This window comes from Arachis hypogaea, chromosome 13, assembly GCF_003086295.3.
Source record: "Arachis hypogaea cultivar Tifrunner chromosome 13, arahy.Tifrunner.gnm2.J5K5, whole genome shotgun sequence".
NCBI classification, from domain to species: domain Eukaryota; kingdom Viridiplantae; phylum Streptophyta; class Magnoliopsida; order Fabales; family Fabaceae; genus Arachis; species Arachis hypogaea.
The window spans coordinates 9,166,641-9,193,749 of record NC_092048.1 but is presented as its reverse complement, the minus strand read 5'-3'; the positions used below and the strand labels follow the sequence as shown (position 1 = coordinate 9,193,749).

The 27,109-nt window shown below is 29.1% G+C and overlaps 2 protein-coding genes and 1 long non-coding RNA gene across 5 annotated transcripts; all 3 read left to right on the top strand.

Annotated features, from left to right (window-relative positions):
• Positions 1-8,535: 8,535 nt before the first annotated feature.
• LOC112732561 (cytochrome P450 86A7-like) lies at positions 8,536-9,209 on the top strand. Its single transcript, XM_025781311.1, has 2 exons — positions 8,536-8,578; positions 8,689-9,209. Exons 1-2 carry the CDS (start codon positions 8,536-8,538, stop codon positions 9,207-9,209), a joined length of 564 nt encoding a protein of 187 aa, XP_025637096.1.
• Positions 9,210-14,811: 5,602 nt separating this feature from the next.
• Positions 14,812-20,818, top strand: LOC140177836 (uncharacterized). 3 transcript variants are annotated; one of them, XR_011869325.1, is made up of 3 exons: positions 14,812-14,943; positions 15,292-15,727; positions 20,622-20,818. It is a non-coding gene; the product is annotated as an uncharacterized lncRNA (long non-coding RNA). The 3 variants fall into 3 exon arrangements; XR_011869323.1 differs by having other exon boundaries at positions 20,163-20,818; XR_011869324.1 differs by lacking the exon at positions 20,622-20,818 and adding an exon at positions 20,170-20,383.
• Positions 20,819-21,572: 754 nt separating this feature from the next.
• Positions 21,573-23,936, top strand: LOC112735737 (alkane hydroxylase MAH1-like). The gene has a single exon (XM_025785249.2). It carries the CDS (start codon positions 22,780-22,782, stop codon positions 23,749-23,751), a length of 972 nt encoding a protein of 323 aa, XP_025641034.1. The 5' UTR covers positions 21,573-22,779; the 3' UTR covers positions 23,752-23,936.
• The last annotated feature ends 3,173 nt before the right edge of the window (positions 23,937-27,109 follow it).

Sequence of the window (27,109 nt, the reverse complement as noted above, 5' to 3'; positions counted from 1 at the left end):
GCAAAGCTTGATCTCTTTGAGACCAAGCTCTGATACCAATTGATGGTTTCAGTGGCTAAGAGAAGGGGGGGTTGAATCTTAGCCCCCTTTTTAAGTTGCTAACACTTGCTGAACTCAGAGGAGACTTTTCTGTTTTTGCTCGTCACTGGACACGAGCAACTTTGTTTTGTCTCGTCCCTAGCCACGAGACTTTTCTTTTTGTCTCGTCACTTGGCACGAGATAATATTAGTTTTTGCTCCTGTCCAGTAGAAATAGAAATGTAGGAGAGAAGAGTTGAAGATTACACCCAGATATATCCTGGTTCAGCTGCTAAGTGCAGTGCAGCCTACATCCAGTCTCCATCACAACCATGATGGAATTTCACTATAATCAATCTGATTACAACTTGTAAAGTGCTAACCCAACTTACAAGGGGATTCCCACAGAATCATGAAACACAACATAGATGAACAAAGGAACTCTAAGACATCTATGGCTTTTTCTTTTAATTTTGCACTCTCTGCCTTTTTCCGCTCTATGGCTTTTTCATTACAAACCTCACTGTTTGCCTTTTACCATGAGACTCAAGACATGACAAAATTAAACAGAAAAATACAAAACAGAATACATTGAAGGAGAAGAGAAAACTGTTAGCTCAGGTAGCTCTGAGAACACTGTGCCTTGCACTCTCAATATTTCTCCTTGCTTCAAACAGTGGTTGTTCCCCCTTTTTAAAGAAGAGGAAAGCCTCCACACTTGAAGCCAAAACCGAACCAACTTCTTCCTCCTTCAAAAAAAACCGGTTCGGCCACATAGAGAGAGAAGAGATAACCATGCATTAACCAACATGCAATTACCTCTAGTCCTTTCTTGATCATCACCCTTCATCAATCCGAGCTCTCCATCCTTGGCTTGCTCTCCAAGATGAAATTCTGGCCCTTGATGCTTCATGATGATGATGACTTCATCTGCTTCAATCTCTGCCTTCAACCATCACTTCGCCACTCTAGCTACTCCCTGTGGTGGTTGAGCAGAATCAAAGACAAGCCATGCTTCAAGAATCTCCCTTGCTGGCCGAGATCTTCTTCTTCCTTTTTGAGCATGCAAAGCTCAAGATAACCTCACCAAATCTGACCACATTTGGTAAGTATCTTAGCCACAGCTCATTTTTATTTTAGTATGTTTTCTTGCCATCATTGTGATGGTCTTGATGCATGCAACTTCTTCTTTTCGGTGATTGTAGCTTGGTGTAGCTTCCATGGTTCTCTGGTTAAGGACCGAAGAAAGAAGAAGAGAATGATGAGAGAGAGTAAAAGAAATCTGAAGGAAAAGTAAAGCAAAGTGGTTAATCAAATTGAATAAGAATAGCTTGCTTTTACTTCCCTAGTATAGAGTGGCGTGTAAGTCATAATAACCATCAATCAATTTCAGCTGAACTTTCTCTCTCATGTTCCCCATGCATTAATTAATAATGTAATAGATTTTGAAATCCATCACATGGTTGAAACTTGGTTCCGTTGGAAGCACTTGGCTTTCATTTTTCTATGTTTTCGGACAAAGCTTGAAAACATTCATCACTTTGTAAGACTTGGGCTTGTAGTATTGAAATTAAAGCTGGCCCAATTGATTAACATTTGCTTTCCTGATGAAATTTGGAATATGCACAAAGCAAATGAAAAGCATGTAACACATTTGGGCTTGGAGCAATCAAAAAATCATTTGGGCCCAAGTAGCATCAACTTAGCTATATTCATCATATATTATCAAAACCAATGGCTGAGAGTAATTTGAGCTAGCACAACAAATTTGTTTTCGGCCCATTATTAAAACCTGCAGCAAAATTATAATATCAATATATTGAATAAAAATTCAGATCAATTAATTTTGCAATTAATTAATTTTAATAATGTTTAGTCATCACAAATATTAATTTAGAGTTTTCCAAACTCATCAACATGTATAATAATACTTATGTGACAAAATTATAGAATGGTAGAATGTCAAGTTGTCAACTTCTTATTTTGTGACAATATTAGTATTAATTTTTGTACAAAAATATTATTTGTATACTAAAATTAGTTATTAATATATTTATGTATAAATATATGTGCAGTTTAATTTATTTTTAATATATATTTATATTCTAACATGTATTTTATACTGGTGATTAATTTTGGTGTACACATAATATAATCTGTTTTTATATAATATAGATAGATAGATACAGTGACGGATCCAGAAAATTTTGATAGTGGGGGCAAAATATATATAATATAATAAAAATATTATGTGTACATAAAAATCAGTTATCAAATTATTCATTAATCGTTATATATTTATATATAAATATATGTATTTTTAATTTATATTTTTTATTTCAATATGTATACATGTGATTATTTTTTATGTACATATAATATGATTAGTCTTTAAAATATATAATTTACAAATTAAAACACTAAAATAGTAATTTAAATGATAACATATAATTTAAAATTTTATTATTTAGGTTTTATATTTTAAAAAAATTGATTAATCTTTTTCTTAATAATACAATGGAAATATCTCTCTTTTTATATAGAATAATGCTACATATTCAAGTTTTTTTTTTGTTAACTAATTCCAACCAAATTAGCTAAGATAACAAAAATCAGTTATGGCTATCATTATTCAAAGTCTTATTGTTTAACTTGATTAGACTTAGTTTATAAAAATATTTGAATGTGTAGTATTACTCTTACACACACACATATGCTTATTTAGAAATTTACTTCTCATACAATTAGAAGCCAATTTTTATTAAAAAATTCATAGTTAAAAAAGTTCTTTCAATTAATGTAATTGTTACAAAAAAAGTTAAAATTAATATAAAAAAAAGATAAATAATACTCTTTTCGAGTCGATTTATAAGAAAAAACACAAATTTCATTTAAATTGAAAATTGATCATTCTAACGATATCTAATATAAAATTCTTAAATTGACGATGAAGTACCAAAAATTGAGTAAAAAATTATTGTGGGGTCAAATTCAATAATTTAATGGGGGCAAATAAATTTTATTATCATATACTACTCAAAAAAATTTTAAATTGTAGTTGCCCCCACACTTATACATGTGCATCTGTCCCTCGATAGATAGATGCTCTTTACTAAATAAGGTATCAGAGTATATAGGATAATATACCAAGATTAAATCAAGATGATTGTGTTGTTTTAAGATTGGTTCCTGAGTTAGTTTCCAGAAATAGTCAATAAGAGAATTCTTGTTGCAATTCTGTTTTCTGTTAACAGCTCTTTCTATAAATAGCTTGTCTTGTAGTTGTATCAATCATTCCTTTCAATACTAAACATTTCCAGATTACTTTTCTCTATCTGTTTTCAATCTCAAACCTGTTTTCCTTTATAAATCATAAGTGTTTTACACTTTCTGTTAATTATTTTCAGAAAACACTACATTTCTTATTTTTCTAAATTGCATTAGCATTTGTCGTATTATAACTTTAGTCATTTGTCGTATTTTCATTTGTTATTAGAACTTTAGTCATTTAATATAAGTATTAGAAATAAATAAAATTTTTATAACTAAATATAGTGTAACAAAATATATATAATATTAATTAGTTTTAAAAAAATTCTAAAAAATAGTTTCTTTCATTTTAGTAAAATAACTATTTATTAAAATAGACAAATTAATTATTTTCTTCTCATATACAGTTTTTTTAAGACATAAAAGTAATTAATTAGGACATTAGTTAAGATAATTAAAGTCACTATTTCATTAAATTTTTAATTTAAAGAAAAATCCTAGTTAATTTTGGTATAGAAATTTCGAATTTGAAAACATTGATAAAAATTATGTTGAATTTTGATTTATTTGATTCTCATTTAAATTAATCACTACATAAGTTAAAGTTCTATTTTGAAGTTATATTCGAGCTTTAATCTGATTTTTAAAGTTTCAATTTACTTAGTTTGATTTTTTAACTTAGGTATCCGTGACTAATATTAGGGTTTAAGTGTTTCGTTGAAAAAAAATAAGGTAAAAAAAATTTCAATTGTCACATCAAACAGTCGCTAGAATGTATAACGTAACAGTCGTTAGTCCATCTCAACATGTCGTTAACGATTTTGTGAGACAGTGACAAAAATAAGATTAGGAACCAATGTGAGTCATAACTATTAAGTTGGGAGACTAAATTGAGTAAATCGAAATTTTTGAAATTAGATTGAAACATAGTTGTTAGAACCGAACCAGTGATCGAACCGGTCAAGCTACTGGTTTACTGGTTTATTGGTTCAACCGATAAATCACTGGTTGAACCGATAAAATCGGTCTCACGTAAATATAAAATATAAAATAGTTAAAAACTTAAAATTAAAATTTGAAATACATATCTTCACTAACATTTTATGAAGAATCAAGTCTCAACTTCTAAAAATAACTAATATAAAAAAATCATAAAATTGTAATACTACAATAGTATCTTATTTTGACACAATAAAAAAATAATTAATTCACAAAGACTATCATCTAACTATAATATCAGTAGATTTTAACACTAACATCAAAACAAATAACCTTAATCACAATACTAGCAATAAAATAGATCAAGTAAATTAATAAATTTTTAGTGAAATTTATATTTATATTAATAATGGTATATAATTAAAATATTATTAATTTTAAAAATAGAAAAAACAAAAATTAAATTAAATTAGATATTTATGTATACTATATAATTAGTATTTGTCAAATATAATACTTAGAAGTGCAATGTCTAAGTGGCAAGTGGAGGTTGTTTTTGCTCTAATCTTACCGGTTCACACCGGTTTTATTCCTTAAACGGTCCAAGGAGTAAATCGAACCGAACTAGAATTCGGTTCTAAGGAGTAAACCGAACCGAACTAGGATTCGGTTTTAGTCCGGTTCACTAGTTTTTCGGTCGAACCAGCCGATCCAGTTCGGTTTTTATAACTATAGATTCAAATACGAACATAATTTCAGAGGCCAATAAATATTATCTCTTTGTTGACAATTAAGTTGTTTTAATGGTAATTAAGATCTAATAATGGTTTATAATAAAAGAAGCATTCTTTTGCAACGATTAGATCATATCCATATAAATCCACCGTATTTATCCGTATCTGATCTGTAATTTGAGGATATGATCTGATCTGTAAGATGATCAGATTGGATCAAATCGGATCCACACTCTAATCAGATAGAAGTAAATATGTTTACAAAAGTAAACAAAAAAATTATTGACTTTTTTTATAAAAATAAAAATTTTTAATATTTTTTATTTTATGAATATATTTGATATCTGATCCAAACATAAAAAGTGTGAATATCGAATTTGATCTAATGAGTTTAGTGCGGATTGGATCGAAATTTCAGCCATATCCCATCTGTAAACACCCCTAGCAATAATAACTAAAAAATTATAATGATTACATTTTTAACTAAGAGGAAGTGTAAAAAAAAAGTACTAAATACAAGAACATTTAATCAAATATTAAAAGAAAATTTTACTTTAAAACAGTTGGACTTTTTTTTGCTCATATATATATATATATATATATATATATATATATATATATAATGTAATAATAATAATAATAATATGATAATTGTTTTATATATCACACAAATATAAATGTTTTTTTTCTATGATCTTAAGAAAGGTTTTATAAGTCCCTAATCTTGTTATCGATTTTTGTAGTGTTAGCTCTCATTATCAATTTGATTTATATATAATTCGGATGATAAATTATTTGGTGACGTACTTCCTTTTTTACTGTGATATACTTGTTTATTATTATTATTATTATTATTATTATTATTATTATTATTATTATTATTATTATTATTATTATTATTATTATTATTATTATTATTATTATTATTATTATTATGTACATTAAAAAATAACAGGCCAAATTATTACCATAACATAATAGAAGTATGGAAGTTTATCATTCTTCTCTAATGGAGGGAACAAAATTCTTTTCAATAGTTTATTTAACGTTTAGTAGAATAAAAATAAATTTTATTAGAATAAATTTTAGTACGAGTTTAATATTTTTATTCATCATAAAATATTTATAGAATTACTCGTAGATAAATTTTGGAAAAAAGAAAAAAAACATGATTTTTAATTTTATTTTTAAATAAACTTTATTTTTAATTTTAAAATAAATTTTAATTTTATTTTTAATAATATTAATTTTTTACCATATATAATTATTCAATTATTTTTTAATCATATATAAATAAATTATTCTTAATAAAATTTTTTTTGTTATTTAATTATCTTTTTTAAAAAATAATTAATTATTAAAATAATTAAACTTTTCACAACAAAAATAATAAAAAAAATATGAACGAAAAAATTAACTATCCTGATAATTTTTTGTATTTTTATTCATATTTTAATTATAAACTAAGTATAATTTAATTATATTATTTATGAAATGTGACTATAGATGTAGATAAAATTTAGTTATATTACTTATATATAGTTTTATTGTATTGTATTACTTATAAAGTTAGATTATAATTATGACAATAGAATTGTTCTTGTATTTTTATATGTGTGACTAATTGGTGGTGTTAAAACATTACTCTTATTATAAACAAGGTTTATAATTTAAAAAATCAAAGACTCAATTAAAAAGATACGAAAAAAATAATGTTAAAATATTCTAACTCTTTAAAATAAAAATATTCGAAATTGAATTAAAATTATTTAAAATTTAAACTCAATAAAATTTATATTCAATGTGTTTTGTATTAAATATATTTAATAACCTATTATATCATATTGGTTGAAATTAGTTTTTATAATGTTAATTTTTAATAACACTTTATTAGAAAAAATCATCTTTTCAAAATTTTTTAAAAATTAATTAATATTATATATATTTTGTTACATTACATCTTGTTATAAAAAATTTATTTATTTCTAATGCTTATATTAAAAATAAAAACAAAATTTAAATTAGTAAATTTTAATCTATAATATAATAATAATATAGTAATTATTTTATATATTATACGAATAAAAATTAATTATTTTTTTATTTATAAAAATGTTAAGAGCTTGTTTTATATATATATATATATATTTTGATGAATGTGATATATTTTTTTATGTAAATAATCTTTTAAAAAATCTAATAGTTAGTCTATTACCTTTTTTGTTTTAGTCCAAATTAAATGTTTTTTATTGTTTTTGGAAAGAAAATCTTTTGAGGAATTTAATAATATGTGATGAGAAACACGAATAAATTATATAGAAATCAATTAAAACACAACATAGAAACATCTTTAAAAAAAGACGTTTTAGGCGTTCTTATCTGAGTGGCCTCTATTTTTTTATACTTTGTACTCGGGTGGATCCTCTTACTTGGACTCACCTAAAAGCTTTCGCTAGCTAACTAGGTCTTTCTTAGGAGGTAGTGTGACGCGCGGGTCATTTTTTACTCGTACAGGTCGTAATCCGCTAAATAGACCTTCAATCTTTATTGGACTGGACCAAAACACCCAATTCTTCGTAAACTATTCTAAGTTTAGACATCTTCAGAACAATTGTCTTAAATTAGTTATGTCTAATTGTTTCTAATATCCATCACATTTTTTAAATAATTATACTTTTATCAAAATATTCTAAGCTTTATATTTTTTTTTTCAAAAAAAATAAAATAAAATAAAACCACTCCTCATTTAACTATAAAATTATAAATTAATTCTCTTATAATGATATAAAAATAGCAATTCATATATAAAAGTTATGTGATTGAACTTTTAGAGGTGAGTATATATATATAATATGAATTTAATTTTTATATCCTTTCAGTAAAAAATAATTTTATAAAGATAACAAATTTTTTAATTTATTATTTAAAAAATAATCTAAATACATGCATAAATCTAATTGAATAATCATATAAAACTTTTTACATTATTAGTAACTAAAATTAAACTTATTATTCTATTTCTTTAACTTAAAAATATCATCTACTTCTATATCCAAATCCAACCTTAATTTTTTTGGTGACTAAATCCAACCTTAATTTAATCAAACTGCATATTTTAAAAACCTTATTTACTAAATCATTTACTTCTAGTTATCTAAACTTTGTGCCTATAAATTTATGAGAAAAACCACCCATTCTTGCACTTCAACCCAACTTAGGATCAAGCTCCTTCAACCACCATGATGTACTTCCTAGAGTACTTTGCTTTATTTGCAGCCATCATCTCATTCTTTTCCATCCACATTTGGAGGATCAATAGAAACTTACCTATCCCAAATTTGTCCTTATTTGGAATGCTGCCAGCCATTTTATATAATACTTCCAATATTCATGAATACGCGATCACAGTTTTGAGATACAATGGAGGTACTTTTAAGTTTAGAGGACCCTTGTTCACAAATATCAACTTTTGCTTCACTAGTGATCCTATGAACGTGCACCACATTACAAGTAAGAAATTCTTGGAGATCTTTGAAAGGTTCTGATTTTCATGAGATCTTTGAAATTCTTGGAGATGGAATCTTTAATGCTGATTCAGACAAGTGGAAGTACCAGAGGTGCATATTAAAATCATTGTTTAAGCAAAGCATCTTTGAGAACTTTGCTAAATAGGTCATTCATAAGAAACTAGAATGTTACCTACTTCTACTTCTGAATGACATTTCAGAATTAAGAACTATTGTGGACTTGCAAGACATCTTTCAAAGGTTCACTTTTGACAGTATTTGCTCCATGGTGTTGGCATTTGATCCCAATTGCCTTCCTAACAAGCTCACTCGATTCCCTGAGGTTGCTGTTGAGAAAGCTTTCAACAAAATGGAGGATACAATTCTCTATAGACATCTGGTCCCAAGATGGTTCTGGAATTTGCAGATATGGCTTCAAATTGGACATGAGAATGACTCCATTGCTATCCTTCGAATTGTCGAGCAATTCTTCCATGATCGTATATCATCTAGTCCGGAAGAAAGAAGTGGATTCAACTACACCAAAGATGATGAATCAAACTTTGACATGCTTAAAGCTCCTGTAGAGGAAAGTGGAATGGAACAGGTAGATCACAAGTTTCTAAGAGACATTGCAGTTAATCTCTTAGCAGCTAGAAGGGACACAATTAGTGCAAGTTTATGTTGGTTTTTCTGGCTTGTTTCAACTCACCCTAATGTTGAAACCAAAATCCTTGGATAAATCAGATCAAACTTTAAAATTAATGAAGAAAATTGGCTCATTTCAGGGGTGGAAGACCTTGACAAGCTAATTTACTTACATGGAGCTATATATATGTGAAGTTCTGAGGCTTTTCCCTCCGGTTCAAATTGAGCACAAATATGCCATCAAATCTGATATACTTCCTAGTGGAGATCGTGTTGATGCATAGTGTATTACTCCATTTACTCAATGGGAAGGATGGAACAAATTTGGGAAAAAGATTGCTTGGAATTTAAGCTAGAAAGGTGGATTTTGAAAAAAAGAATCAATATACAGGTACTATCATACAAGTTCATGGCTTTTAATGCAGACCCAAGAAGTTGTTTGAGCAAAAATACAAGCTTTATCCCGTTGAAGATCATTGTCATTGCTTTGCTGTGGAACTTTCACTTCCAAGTGGTGGAAGGGAATTCCATGCGTCCTAGTGTTTCTATTATGCTACACATGAAGCATGGGTTGCAAGTCAAGGTTATTAAAAGAGGCGATTGATGGAGTATGGGACATTTCATGTTGATTTTCTTGATTCTTGGTTGCTGTGTTGTGTTGTTTCTTTGTTTGTGATGGCTACTTCGCATGTTTTGTTGTTTTTCTATTTGTGGTTGCTATTTCAGATGCAACTAGTGTGACCACTTAATAAGACTTGTTTATCTAAAATGTTAGGTGTATACTAAAAATTAGCTATTAAATTAATAATATATATTTGTATATAAATATATGTGATATTAAATTTATTTTTAATATATATTTTATATTGATAACTAATTTGATAACTAATTTTTGATGTATCTGTAACATAATTCTCTATTTATTGATGATAAAAATAGGGGAAAAAAAATGGTGCTAGCACTGAACAGATAGTAGTACTGAAGATGATAGTACTAAAGTAGATAGTACTGAAGTAGATCCAGGTCAAGCCTCTGATGGAAGATTTAATGACCATAGCAGAACATATATTTTTCTTATCTGTTAAGATCAATGAAAAAAATTTGCTTATTTTTGAAAGTTTGCTCAAGTAATCTAAATATGTTAACCAGTTTCGTCATCACATTATTCATATATTTGAGGAATCTAAAATGTAACCCCTCAATGAAAAGTTAAAAAGAGATTTTATATTTCGGTTAACGGTTAAATTAATTTTTGAAAGATGGACTATTTTTTTTTTAAATCAAAAGGGAACTCAACACAATAGAGTGAAGCAAATAGCATAGCTACAACAATAACAAAAAACAAGATAACATACAATTCTTAGACACTTTGGCATGACCATCAACAACTAAAGGGTTCACCACCACTCTATTCTTCGTAGTACGTAACCGATCTGTTAATAATGTTCACCACCCGTGAGCTCTGAATTCGGAAGAGCCTGTCATTTCTTTCTAATTAAATTGTCCAGATAACAACAAAGAACCCAATGAACCACCTTTATCTGTCTACTTTCCTTTCTGTAAAGTTCGTCCAGCTTTCAAAGTGTTCCTTTAGTGTACCTGGAAAGCTCCACCTCTGTTCAAAGGCCATTAGCCAAGCACACCACACCTGCCATGTGATCTCGCAATCAAGAAACAAATGATAAGCAGTTTCCACATGCTTACAACATAGAATACACCTATTGTCATGTTGGTCAATGAACTGTAGTCTGCACGGTCGATCCTTCGTATTCACCTTTCCGACCAACACAAACCAAGAAAGGAGTTCAATACTCAGGGGACGAATCCTTTCCAAACAACACTAGTGAAGCTATAACTGGTGACTTCCTCCAGTAGAATTTCTCATGCATCACTTGCACAAAGAATTTTGTTGAATAAACACCTGTTTTATCAAATTTTCATACCACTCTATCCTCTCTCTCAGTTGTGAGCTTGAATGACTGTAAGATCTCATAAAGCTGGTTTATTAAGTCCAACTCCCACTGGAACAACTTTTTCCTCCACTGAAAAGCTCCAAATCCACTCTAACCCATCCCAAAAGTCACAATCTCCTATAACAGATTCATGAAAAATTGAAATCGAGAAAAGTCTAGGAAACATATCTTTCAACACCCCAACCGGTAGCCAGCTATCCTTCTAGAACCGAATTGTTCTGCCATTCCCGAGCTCCACAGACAAATTAATCAGATTAGTTTTTTAAATATTACAAATTAATTATTTTTGTCCTTCCGTCACTCTTAATAATTTCTGTTAATGATTAATGAAGTAAAATGTTAATTGATAACATGCATGATGTTTAGTTAAAGGCTAACTAAATATATTTATAAAAAACTATTAATTTAGTCACTTTTTTTCAACTACATAAATTCTAATCCTAATATAATCTAACGACTAAATTGATAGATTTTCATAAACATATTTGTTCAGTGTCTAGTTAGACAGGCTAAGTGTCACATATGCTGTCAATTTAACATTCTATATGATCAATAAACATTGTTAATGAAGCAACTGATGAAGAATAAAAATAATTGATTTATAATTTTAAAAGACTAATTTAATTGATAAAAGCTTTTGAGAACAAATTTTAAAAATAAAAATTATCTTTCACTTACTATAGAGCATTTAAAATATTGTCATGTGCATGCATGCAGCATGTCAATATTTGCTCTACTATAGAGCATTCAAAATATTGTCATATACATGCATGCAGCATGTCAAAGATCGTGAGTACAAGAAGAGGCCATAAAAATCCGACGGACAGTATGAACCAAAATCACATTTTCCAACTAACAGTGAACCAGGTACTATTCTTGATTCCTCTTGCAAGAACACAATACCGCCTAGCTAATTTTTTTCATGGAAAACTCTATGTGGTTCTACTTAGAAATTACCCATGAGTTCACTAGACAAACTCAAGATTGCAATGTTGTAGAAGTATTGGTTCCCTTGAATTAAATATACCACATTATAGCAACTTATCATATTAACTGTATAATTTACTCACAATTCTTTAATTGTATAATTTATGAATACTTAATATACACGTCAATTTGCTATGTCAAGCCTATCTATTTATTCACAATCTCACAAGTCTATCTATCTGCTCCATAGTGTTGCATTTGGTCCTAATTTGTCTTTCCAACAAGCTCACTCATTTTCCTGAGGTTGCTATTGAGAAAGCTTTCAACAAAATGGAGAATTCTATCCTCCAAATATGGTTATGGAAATTGTAAAAATGGCTCCAATGCAAATTGGACTTGAGATCATTCATGGTTTCTCTACAAATTTTCGAGCAATTCTCATGATAATGTATTATCCAGTGCAAGTCTATGTTGGTTTTCCTGGTTTGTTTCAACACACTACCCTAATGTTAAAACCAAGATCCTTGAAGAAATCAGAGTGAACTTTAAAATTGACAAAGAAGATTTGCTCATTTTAGGGGTGGAAGACCTTAACAAGCTAATCTACTTGCATAGAACTTAATGTTCCATCAAATCTTATATACTTCCTAGTGGAGATCATGTCAATGCAAATACTATAGTGTATTACTCCATATACTCAATGGGAAGAATGGAACAAATATGGGGAAAAGATTGCTCGGAATTTAAGCATGAAAAGTGGATTTTGAATAAAGGAAACAATATACACGTAGTACAAGTTCATACCTTTTAATGCAGGCCCTTGATCTTGTTTGGGCTAAAAAATAAGCCTTATCCAGCTGAAGATCATTACCATTGCTTCGTTGTGGAACTTTCACTTCCAAGTGGGTGGAAGGACATTCTGTGTGTCCAACTGTTTCTATTGTGCTACACATGAAATTTTTTATAGTGTGAAAAAAATATTAGAATTAATAAAATATTTTTTTACAAATTAAAGGTATTTATAATTAAAAAACTAATTAAATTTTTGAACGCATATATTTTGTGAGAAATATTTTATTAATTTTAATATTTTTGACATGAAAATGACCTAATTACAAAATTAAAAGTAGTGTAGGGACCAATTGAAAAAAAAAATATAGGAACCTAACTGAAAATTTAGTAAAACTATAGAGACTAACAAAGTAATTAAACCATAATTTTTCAAAAAAATTTAAGGCCAATTCAATAATAATGCATGATAACTATGTCTGATTTGTTTGTGTTAAAGGTTATTCTTATGAAATTATTATTGAATTGGTCATAAATTTTTTAAAAAATTATTTGTTAGAAGTAAATTGGATATAAATTGAAGATTTTTAAGACAAAATTAAAATAAAATAAAATTTTAAAATATTTTAAAATTTTTTAATAAACTTCAAAAATAAAAAATATAGTTTACCCAACTTTTTATCATTGATTTTCTTAATTGTTGGTTATTGTGTTGTGTTGTCTTTTAATATCTACTTGACATGGAATTAGTATGTACTCTCAATAAGATTTATTTATTGATGATAAAAATGGTCATAAAAAAAAATTTACATGCAGTTATTAATATTTATTATTATATAAAATTAATATTTAAAATTTATTAGATCATTTAATAAATTAAATTAAATTACTATTTAATAATTTTTAATTATTAAATTCATATAAAAATAATTTATGCAAGTCTTTACTAACAAAACATGAAAAAGGAAAAAAAGAAAACGACAAAATAGTAATTATATTTGATTTGTTTGTGTTAAAGATTATTCTTATAAAATTATTATTGAATTAGTCATAAACTTTTTAAAAAATTAATTGTTAGAAGTAAATTGAATACAAATTGAAGATTTTTAAGACAAAATTAAAATAGAATAAAATTTTAAAATATTTTAAAATTTATTGATAAACTTCAAAAATAAAAAAATATAATTTACCTAACTTTTTATGATTGATTTTCTTAATTATTGATCATTGTGTTGTGTTGTCTTTTAATATCTACTTCACATGAAACTAATATGACCTCTCAATAAGATTTATTTATTGATGATAAAAATAATTATAAAAAAATTAAAAATTTACATGCAGTTATTAATATTTATTATTATATAAAATTAATATTTAAAAATTAATTAATAATTTAATAAATTTAATTAAATTATTATTTAATAGTTCTTAATTATTAAATTCACATAAAAATAATTTACACAAGTCTTTACTAACAAAAAATGAAAAAAGAAAAAAAGAAAAAGGCAAGATGGTGTTAAGTGTTAACACTTAAAATATTAGATTTTAAGTTAAGGATAAAATTAAAATATTATAGTTATTTATTAATGGTTCGAGATGAATGATTTTAAAATTTTTTACATTTTAAAAAATAAGAGATATTTTTATATTTTTAAATTTAATTAATAATTTTTTTTGATATAAAATCATAGATCTATTTATCATTTATTAAATTATCGGCAAATAATTTAATTAATCAATAAGAACTTTGTCAATTAATCAAATTTTAATATAAATTTGAATAACAATCAAAACAATAAAAGATATTAATCATAGGAACTAATAATACTCTTTCGTTTTTTTTTTTTTTTTTTCTAAAACTAAAAGTGAGACTTAAATATGCAACTTTTATGTGAGTATAGCAAAATATTATACCATTTGACTTATAATTCGCATTCTCTTTTAATTTTACACGTAGCATAAATAATCAAATAATTTTTGAAAATACATAAAATTGAAATTTTGCAATTTCCAATGAATCAATTGACAGTTGACAGTTAGTCAGGTAACGCTACTTCCTTCCGAATTCCCTGTACTCTGAACAGTTCCAATCAACTTACGCTTCATTTGGGCATCGAAGCGGAACCCTAAAATTCTAAGGTATGGTGAAGCCAACGTTCTCTGTTTTTGCTTGTCTCCTGCAAATTTTACTTCTTACTAATTTGGAGTTTCTTCGCCCCTTCCGAAACCTATTTTAAATGTCAAACAACACTGTTCTGCGAAACCCTATTTCGCCCAAGTTGAAGTTGTTAACATTATTTTGCTACTAATTCCACGGGTAAATCTCAATTTCACTGTAAATTTGCTTATTTTTTGTTTTTCACAATCTTCAAAAACAAAATCACCATGCTTGCTGTGTGCTGGAAATTTGGTGTATTCTGTGTCGGTGATTCAATTATTGTTCCTGCTTGATTGTAACCTAAAAATGCTTTCTCTCTTTGATAATAGGAATGCATACTTCTGTTGAGGGAATTAAACGTCAGTTATCGTCATGGATGGTGAAGAAGGTTGGTACCAATCATGTGAGTAACTCTGACAATTTTATTGAAACCACTTGTTCTGTAAAGCTCGGAAGGAAAAGGAAAATGCAGAGATAGTTCACAAAAGGGGAGCTTCAAAGAGGAAATCAAACTTAAATGCAAAGGATGAAGCTAAGAGAAAAAGAAAATCAAGTCAAGGTGATGGAAGCAGCGGTAGTACCATTCAAAAGAAGAAGAATAAAGGCAATGGTCCAATGGATCAAGCTCGTAAGTCGTCTAGAAAGAAATGCCGAAATTTAGAGGATCATAGACGTGATAGTACTGATGTAATTCCAGGTCAAGCATCTGATGATGAAAATGATCTGGAGTTGACGGTGGATGATTTAATGACCATAGCAGAACAGGTAATTTTCTTCTCTGTTAAGATTGATGGAGAAAATTTGTGTCTTTTGATAGTTTGCTAAGTAATCTAAATAGAAATATGTTGGCATCTTTAAAAGTCATTTTTTGTTATGAAATAAATAGATAAGGAAGATATAAATATAAGATAGAGAAATATAAATATAAAATTTTTGTATTAATGTTCACTAATATATCTTGATATAATAAAAATAATTTGTATATATATATATTACTAATATAAATAGTATTGAATGTAAAAGAGAGAGAAGAGTATAAAAGAGAGAGAATATTGTTATTGATTATTGTTGTGTATAATCCTTTTGTCCCGTATATGCTTTTATATGCATACAAGATTTTACTTTTTAAATTTTATTAATTTTGTTTTGCCATAAGAACTTGCTTCTTTCAACATAGGAAAATCGAGCCGCCCATATTAATGTTCATCCACATCACCATGTTTATCACAACACTCTTCTTGGATGACTATTTACGATTATTGCCTTGTTAAAATCTTACTAAAGAAAAATCCAATGGAAAAAAATTTTAGTGAAGGAAAAAGAGTACAATATCCTTTGTGATGGGGATTGCCTCGTTAAAAACTTTATCAAGAAAAACCCAATGGGAAAAAAATCTGATCAAGGAAAAAAGAGTACAGTCTCCCCCTCTTGTCGACATCATTTAATATCTGTAAATCGGCGCATCTCAATCTCATGTACCAATCTTTCAAAAGAGGATTTTGGGGGTGACTTTGTAAATAAATCTGCCAGATTATCACTTGAGCGGATCTGTTGTACATCAATTGTCCCTTATTTTGAAGATCACGGGTGAAGAAGAATTTGGGAGAAATATGCTTTGTTCTATCGCATTTGATATGTTCATCCTTATCTTCAAACAGGACAGTTGGAGTTATCTTATGATCAATCAGTCAACATGATGACAGAATATATTAGATCAAACTCCTGAGCCAAAAACACTCGCGACTTGCCTCATGTATCGCTAGTATTTCAGGACGATTAAAGGATGTTACCGCAATCGTCTGTTGTGGACCTCCATGATATAACTGTACCACCATATATGAATAGGTATCCTGTTTGAGATCTCCTTTTATGTGGATCAGACAAGTATCCAGCATCTGTATAGCCAACTAATTGTGACTTGGATCCATAGGGATAAAACAATCCCATATCAACCGTTCCATGAAAATATCGAAAGATTTGTTTGATTCCCACTCTAATGTCTTCTGGTTGGAGAGGAACTATACTTTGCTAATAAGTTCACATCAAATGATATATCGAGCCGTGTGTTATTAGCAAGATACATTAGCGCTCCAATGACACTAAGATATGGTACTTCAGGACCAAGGATATCTTTATTTTCTTCTTTAGGACGAAATTAATCCTTTTCCACATCCAAATACCTTACGATCATTGGGGTACTGGGATACTTAATGGACGTGATTTATCCATATAAAATCTCTTAAAAATCCCATTTTTTATATGCTCGCAGGCCAAGACAAAATTTAGTCTTTCCAAGATCTTTCATCTCAAACTCTTCTTTTAAAGTCTTTATAATTGTTGGAATTTCTTCAAGAGTTTCAATGATATTTAAATCATCAACTTACACAGCAATTATAATGAATTCAGATGCAGATTTTTTATGAAAACACATGGGCAGATATCATCATTCTTAAATCCGTTTTGGCCAGATACTCAATAAGACGATTATACCACATTCGTCCAAATTGCTTTAGACCATATAAAGATCTTTGCAATTTGACTGAGTATAACCCATGTGAATATTCATTGGATGGTTTAGATATCTTTAGTCCTTTAGGGACTTTCATATAGATATCACGATCTAATGATCCGTATAAATAGGCCGTTACCACATCCATTAAATGCATATGTAGTTTATGATATGCGGATAAACTAACCAAATAACGCAATGTTATTGCATCTACTACAGGGGAATATATTTCTTCATAATCTATACCGGACCTTTGTGAAAAACCTTGTGCCACAAGTCGAGCTTTGTAGCGTACAACTTCACTTTTCTCATTTCGTTTTCTCACAAATACCCGCTATACCCAACAGGTTTTACATCTTCTGGGGTACGGACTACAGGTCCAAAGACTTCACGTTTTGCAAGTGAGTCTAACTCAACCTTCATGGCTTCTTTCCATTTTGGCCAATCATTTCTTTGTCGACATTCTTCGACTGATCTTGGCTCAAGATCCTTACTTTCATGCATGATATTTAATGTCACATTATATGCAAATATTTCATTGATAATTATCTCATTTCGATCTCATTTCTCTCCTGTAAAGACATAATTTATTGAGATCTCGTCATTTTCATAATTTTCAGGTAACTGGACGTCTTTTGGCGTTAAAACTACATTAGAATTTTGGACAATTGCAAGTGTCTCTACTATGTCTTTTTCAACATGAATAGTATTTACCTCTTTTCTTTTTCGAGAATTTTTATCTTTGGAACCGACAGGCCTGCCACGCTTCTGGCGTGAATTTGTTTCAGTGGCTATTTGTCTGACTGGGACATCAATTCGAATTGGGGCATTTTCCGCTGGTATATAAGATTTGATTATCCTCTTTGTATCGGAAAATGTATCAAGCAATTCATTTGCTATTCTTTGCAAATGTATAAGCTTTTGAACTTCTAGTTCACATTGCCCTGATCGAGGATCTAAATGCATTAAAGATGATTCATTCCAATTAAGTTTCTTTTCAGGAAGCTTATTCTTTCCCCTTGAAAATTTTGATTCATGAAAATGACAATCCACAAACCAGGCTTTAAATACATCTCCAGTTTGTATCTCAAGATACCTCACTATAGAGGGAGAATCATATCCAACATATATTCCCAATTTTCTTTGGGGTCCCATTTTGGTGCGAGAAGGTAGTGCAATGGGAGCATATATCGCACACCTGAATATTTTCTTAAATGGGAAACATTTGGCTGCTGGCCAAAAGCTAATTGCATAGGAGAGAACTGATGGTAACTCGTTGGCCTCACCGAATAAGTGCTGCGGCATGTAAAATAACATGCTTCCAAATCGAGGTTGACAGATTTGTTCTCATAAGTAAGGATCTAACAATCAACTGGAGGCGTTTAAAAAGTGATTCCGCTAACCCATTTTGTGTGTGAACATGAGCTACTGGAGGTTCAACATTTATTCCATTAGCCATGCAATAAGCATCAAAGGCTTGGGAAGTAAATTCACCAGCATTATCAAGACGAATTGCTTTGATTGGATTTTCCGGAAATTGTGCTTTTAATCGAATAATTTGAGTAAGTAATCTCGCAAACGCAAGGTTGCGAGAGGACAATAAGCACACATATGACCATCTCGAAAATGCGTCTATTAGGACCATAAAATGTTTAAAAGATCTACATGGTGGATGAATATGTCCACATATATCACTTTGAATCCTTTTTAGGAATTCAGAGGACTCAAATCCAATCTTTACTGGTGATGGCCTTAAAATTAATTTTCCTGAGAACATGCAGCACAACAAAATTCACTAGATTTAAGAATCTTCTGGTTCTTTAGTGAATGTCATGGGAGTTTTCAATAATTCTCTGCATCATGGTTGTTCCCAGATGACCCAATCGGTCGTGCCAAGTTATGAATTCATTTGGGCTAGTAAACTTCTGGTTTACAATGGCATGTGATTCAATTGCACTAATCTTGGTATAATATAGCCCAGATGAGAGTGAGTGTAATTTTTCTAATATCACCTTTTTTATTTAAATCATGAGTTGTAATACATAAGTACTCATGATTTTCTTCATTCATTATTTCAATGTGATATCCATTTCGGTGAATATCTTTAAAACTCAATAAGTTTCTTAGAGACTTGGTAGACAATAGTGCATTATTTATTATGAATTTTGTTCCTCTAAGAAACAAAATTATAGCTCTTCCAGAGCCTTCTATCACATTGCCTGAGCCAATAATAGTATTAACATATTCTTCTTTTGGCACAAGATGGGTAAAGTATATATTATTTTTGAGAATGGTGTGCGAACTTGCACTATCCGCAAGACATACATCTTCATTATATATTCTTGCCATTTTCTTCAAAGACAAATAATAATAATAAAATGAGTAGTAGTACATGCACAATTAAATTAAATTCTTGAATGAAATTATTTTTCTAAGAAACTGTACATAGTGTCATATACTAAAATTTTATTATTATTATTATTATCATTAAAATTTGACACATTTAATGATTTTAAAATTTATAAACATTAATATTTTATTATTTATATACATCATATTTGAAATTTAAATATATAAAACTTAACAATAAATTTTTTACATTATTTATTTACATGAATACTTAATAATCCCACATATTAAACTATTTTATCATTGATCAAATGACCAATATTTTTTTCAAAATCTTCAAAGAAATCAGATACATCGTAATGAGCGGTGGAATTTTCAGCATCATTTGAAACGAAATTCGTCTCCTTTCCTTTGTCATCCATTTTCAAAGATGCTTGATAAAGATCAACTAGGTGCCTTGAGGTACGACAGGTACGTGACCAATGGCCATTTCCACCACAACGGAAACACTTATCCTCTGTTGAGTTATTTTGCCTATTGTTTCTTTCTTTATCCCACTTCTGGTGAGATATTTTCTTATGAACATAATTCTTCTTCCTTTCGTAATTTTTCTTGTTGCCAAAACCTTGTCATTTACCTCTTCTAGGATAATAATTTGTTGCATTTACTTCAGGAAATGGGGCGGCGCTAGTTGGGCGCGCTTCATGATTTTTTTAAAAGTAACTCATTGTTGCGTTGAGCAACAAGAAGGTAAGAAATTAACTCAAAATATTTTTTAAATCTTTTTTCTCGATACTGCAGCTGTAGGAGCATATTTGAGGCATGGAAGGTCGAGAAAGTTTTCTCTAACATATTATTATCAGTTATCTTTTCCCCACATAATTTCATTTGTAAGGTGATTCGAAACATTGCTGAATTATATTCATTTATGGATTTAAAATCCTGTAGACGTCCATTCATATCGGGTTTGAGGAAGTATTACCGTTTTTTTATGATTATACTTTTCTTCAAGGTCTTTCCACAAATCTGCAGGATTTTTTATTGTGAGATATTCATTTTTTAATCATTCGTCAAAATGACGACGAAGAAAAATCATGGTTTTGGCTTTATCCTTTTGTGATGTATTATTTTCAGCTTTAATGGTATCTCTAAGATCCATTGAATCAAGATGAATTTTAGCATCTAATATCCATGATAAATTGTTGTTTCCAGATATATCAAGAGCATTAAATTCAAGATGATAGAGTTTTGACATAATGAAAATTTGTTACCTGAGTCTTCCTAAAATTTGATCAGAGTCTCGTGCTGAACTGCTGATAACGTGTTGTGAAATAAATAAATAAGAAAGATATAAATATAAGATAGAGAAATATAAATATAAAATGCTAGTATTAATGTTCACCAATATAATTATCTTGATATAATAAAAGTAATTTGTATATATATATATATATATATATATATATATATATATTACTAATATAAGTAGTGTCGTATGTAAAAGAGAGAGAAGAGTACAAAAGAGAAAGAATATTATTATTGATTATTGTTATGTATAAAAGAGAGAATATTGTTATTAATTATTGATAAGAGCAATGCTAGGGGCCAGCAACTTTTGTGATTGGTAGCCATCAATGATGATCTAATGGTGTGAGATTGGTGTGAGATTTTATCCAATGACTCACCTTTATCTGCTGATTACATGTTAGCCAAAATTTAACAAAACTGCTGGCCCGTAGACTTTTCCTATTGATAATATTATATATAATAAGTATATAAGTCTAAATAGTGTATACATAAAATTATAAATATTCATTTAAATAAAATGACCTTAAATTAAGTTTTTCCCTGACATTACTGTTTTATCAAATTAATTCTAAGCACATTTTTCTCCGATCCTTAAATACATTTGTTGCTATAATGTGAATACATTTTAGTTAAAAACACATATAAAAACTAGTTTTAGTTTTTGAATATTTAAAACACATCCATCTTATTTTTGGCCCGGCAACAAATTTTTTCAGGAGGCGGCCAGGACAAATGATTCAGCCATCTCTTATCATTTTTTAGAGAAATGTTACACACATATATATATATTTTTTAACCAAGTTGAATTATAAGATTTAGGTGAGTGAAAATGATAAAAGTAACTTTTACTAATATTAGACCAACTTAATTGAATTTAGTTGACAAAAACGTTTGGCTTGTATAATATTATTCACGAGGCTCTGAAGAAAAGAAACAATTTCATTGGCAAAAAGGGGCAAATTTCAGCCCAAGCCATTAGAGCTGGCCTCCAACCTCAACTATCTAGCCTCACCAAATTTCAACCCTGTCTATGGGTTTTTGTTGGTCCCGGCCCCTAATGGCTCCAAACGTTAAGAGGTTGGCCTCTTCAGCCCATAGGTTAGCCCCTACTAATTGATAAAGCTGCTTCTTCTTGACCAATGAGTCTTAGCTCAAGTGGTCTTTCTCTCCCCACTTCAAAGGTTCGACACATCGATATTTTTTTCAATTCTAGTTTTTTTTTTTTATTTTCTTTTCCATCTTTTTCAATTCTAGTTTTTTTTTTTTAATTTTCTTTTCCATCTGTGCCTATAAATTTATGAGAAAAACAACCATTCATGCACAGATACATCTTAGAAACAAGCTCTTAAGGCCACCATGATGCTCTCACTGGAGTCCTTTGCTTTATTTGTAGCCATTATCACATTCGTTTGCATCCATATTTGGAGGAAAATGGGATCCTCAATCCTGATTACGACATCTGGAAACGCCAGAGGGACATATTACAATCATTGTTCAAGCAAAACATTCTTGAGAATTTTGTTACAAAATCCATTCATAAGAAGTTGGAGGGTTCCCTACTTCCACTTCTGAATGATGTTTCGGAATCAAAAACTATTGTGGACTTGGAAGCATCTTTCAGAGGTTCACTTTTGACAACATTTGCACCATAATGTTGGCATTTGATCCCAATTGTCTTCCCAACAAGTTCACTGAATTCCAAGAGGTTGCTTTTGAAAAAGCTTTCAACAAAATGGAGGATGCAATTCTCTATAGGCACTTTGTCCCAAGATCCTTGTGGAAGCTGCAAAAATGGCTCCGAATCGGATCCGAGAAGCACTCCATCGTATCCCAACAAATTATTGATAAGTTCTTGCATGAATGTATATCATCCAATTTTGATGAACAGCATAGCAGAGTCATCAATTGCACTCAAGAAGATGAACCAAACATTAACATGCTTAAAGCTCTTGTGGAAGAAAGTGGAATGGAACAAATAGATTACAAGTTTCTAAGAGACACTGCAATTAATCTCTTGACGGCAGGAAGGAACACAATCAGTGCAGGTCTCAGTTGGTTTTTCTGGCTTGTTTCGACTCACCCTAAAGTTGAAATCAAGATCCTTGAAGAAATCAGAGCAAACTTCAATGCTAATGAAGAAAACTGGCTCATTTCAGAGGTGAAAAACCTTAACAAGCTAGTTTACTTGCATGGAGCTATATGTGAAGCTTTGAGGCTTTTCCCTCCAGTGCCATTTGAGCATAAATGTGCCATCAAATCTGATATACTTCCTAGTGGAGATTGTATTGGTCCAAATACTATGATCTATTACTCTCTATATTCAATGGGAAGGATGGAACAAATATGGGGTAAAGATTGCTTGGAATTTAAGCCAGAAAAGTGGATTTCGGAAAAAAGGAGCAATATACAGATACCATCATATAAGTTTATAGCTTTCAATGCAGGCCCAAGAAGTTGTTTGGGTAAAAATCTTAGCTTTATCCAAATGAAGATTGTTGCCATTGCTTTGCTGTGGAACTTTCACTTCCAAGTGGTGGAAGGTCATTCTGTGTGTCCAAGTGTTTCTGTTATACTTCACATGAAGCATGGCTTGAAAGTTCATGTTACCAAAAGAAGCAATTGATGGAAGTATAGGGAATTTCATCGTTGTTTTTCTTGATTGGCTATTGTGTCTTTTAAGTTTGTAATTGCTACTTCACAAGTTCACATGTAACTAGCTAGTATAGTCTTTTAATAATCAGTGATCATATATGTATTATGTACAGTGTACACTATAATATAAAGTTAACAAAAACATGCAAAAATAAATAAAGCTAATCACTGTGTTCACTATATCATAGTTATTAGAATTGGACCGGAGAGACAAAATATCAATACTCTGATCGGTTCAATTCAATATAAGAAATGTTTCTGCAATTAAGTTGGTGTGGAGAAGGAACATGATCTTCCCCAATATAAAGACTTTTTATAAAGCGTCCTGACCAACATGATCTTCACCACTGTTTCTGATTAAAGAATTGATTTTTCTGCACAAAAAAAAAAAAAAAGATTACCACACACAAGCAAACAACAGTATAAAATATTTATGATTTGGCCCAATGGTATTTTATTGATAATATCAAGATCTAAGGTTACCACGAGTGATGGTGATGCTTACATAAGTTAGAAGGATGGACCCTGAAGATTGTTGCTCCAATTTGAAAGACTATAAAGCATTCAATATTCACATGTATTAGTGGCAGTTTGGGTGGTAAAGTCCCAACCCGGAAAAACTGTCCTCACTCTAGAGGAACAAAAACTTTTCAATATTTAGCAACAAATGAAATTGAAAAATAAACAAATAAAACAAAAACTCTCTTTTACCTCTGCAGATTTGGACTCAAGTCTCAAGAAGCTTTTGAAAATTGAAATCGATTACAAATTTACAACTGCTGTATCTTATAAACCAGTTTGTTAATGTGTATTTTATATTAATAGTTGATTTTTGTCTACACGTTTAATATATATATATACTCAACTAAATTCTTTTATATTTATTTAATTCAATTTTAATTTTAGTTTTAGTTTTACATTCATTCTTTCTCATATTAATTATATTTTTTAATATAATTATATACAACTCTTAAAATGAATATTAAATTTTATTAAATATTTACAAATTAAAAAAAATAAAGATATCCTTAATCACAATATATTTTCTCCTTTTATGATTATATAATATTTTTCAATAAATACTTGAAATATAATATAAATATAAGCTAATTAATAAATTATTAAAATTTAAAAATAATATAAATTTAATACAAAAATAAAATTTAAAAATATTTATTATAAAAAAATAAAATAAAATTTTATATACATATTTAATTATAACTTAGTCAATTAATTTAACTAATGACTCAACAATTGAATTAGTGATCTAATAATTTAATATTCTGGTCAAATCAGTTTTCGGTAGTAATTACAAATAAGTAAAGAAATCAATTTGTAGTAACTTGAGAGAAATATTACTTTTGTATCAATGTACTTTTTTTTTTTTTTTTTTTTTACATTAGAGTCTAAATATATACCTAATTAATGATAGAAGGACGTGTATTGATTTTAATGTGCAAAATATGAGTGAAAATTTACTTCTCTGAGTTTGAGCCTACCAACTAACATATCAATGTAGAAGGTGGCACTAATCCAAAATTTTCTTCTTTGGATTGGAGTCAGGATGGACAGTGATTTAAATCTCAGAAAGCAATTGATTGCATCACAGTATTTCAGTTGCAACCTTTGAGAGTTTGGATGAATAAGCAAAATTTTTGCTACATAGAATACTTGCTAATAAGATAATACTCTATAGGCTTTTAACATAGCAGCTGCTAACTCGTTCATTTCTTGCCTGCAGCTTCAGTCAGACATAATTAAATAGGTTGCACTTTTAAGGGTAAAATCATGCAAATGAATTCAATTGTCCTTTGTTAATTATCAGAAGCTGGATTGTCATATACTATTTATTATATTGCTCGGAGGGATCAGTGTATAGTGTATACACTCAGAGGCTGATCTAGAAATCTTTTAAGGAGGGAGTCAAAATTAAATATTTATATAATTAGATATTATATTATATAATTGGTGATATTATTTTTTATTATTATTTTTAATAAAAAATTATTAATAAATGTTATATTAAAATAAAAAAATCTACTAAAAAATAATAATTTTATATTTGATATTATTCATAAATTAAATGCATTTAAAATAAATTAATGAATAAAATATGTAAAATATTTATACTAATATACAATTTATTTAATATGTTATTATTTTAATATCATAAAAACATAAATAAATGTTGAAATAATTTAATTTTTATGTATATACTTTTTTATTATTTAATTAAAATTTGTTATAAAAATTAAAGTATTTTTTATACGATAATAAAATTAAAAAAATTTATTGATTAAAATAATTGACTTAAAAAATTATAATATACTATTAATATTCAAAATATAATAAATAATATTTGAACACAGGTCATAAGATAAAAAATATTTTAATTAATCATTAAATTAATAATTTAATTTTAAAATTACATGTATCATCAATATATAAAAAAAATTTAAAAAAAATTGCTGGAGAGACCATGCTCACGAAAAAATTTAGGAAATCAATATTTTTATTAAAATTTAATCCGTATTTAATCAATAAAAAAAATGAATAATCTTATATTATTAGATAAAATCTTATACTATTTAAAATATAAATAATAACTAATTAATAATTATAAATCACAAAATTTACTGGCTGCTTCTAAATCCACCAGCTGCATACACTTCTTTCGAGCATAGATTTATGAAAGCCAAGTAGCCAACGGTGTCAGGATAATAAATTATCTGGGATTCGGCCTACATTGGATCTTTTTCCCGCGCGTAACGGTCTATTTGGACTAGATTGGAATATATTTGATTTGGAAATGAAAACTTTTGTTTGTGATATATAAGAGGTAATGGTCAAATCAGTACCCGAAAGATTCAAACGCTGACATTTTGATACCTCACTATTGTTATTGACAAAATGATTTTTAAAAGATTTTAAAATTTGACAAGCGTATTCACGAGTTCACCAGAGCACATTTCTGACAAGCACAGTGTGACATGGCCATTACATTTTGATGACATGGCAAATACCCCCAATCCTAATTCTTCTCCTTGTCCTTCCTCCTCCCTAACGCACTCCTCCCTTCCCATTCCTGAATGCATTCTCCCCCCTCCCCAACCCTAATCCTTCCCTCCCTCTCTCTAATCCTAATTCTTCTCCTTCTCCTTCCCCTTCCTCAACGCACTCCCCCCTTCCCCTTCTTGAATGCATTCTCCCCCCTCCCCAACCCTAATTCTTCCCTCCTCCTCTCTAACCCTAATTCTCCATCTCCAACGCACGTCCCCCTCCTCAGTCCAAAATCCCCCTTTCTAAACCCTAATCCCCTTCCCTTGTCT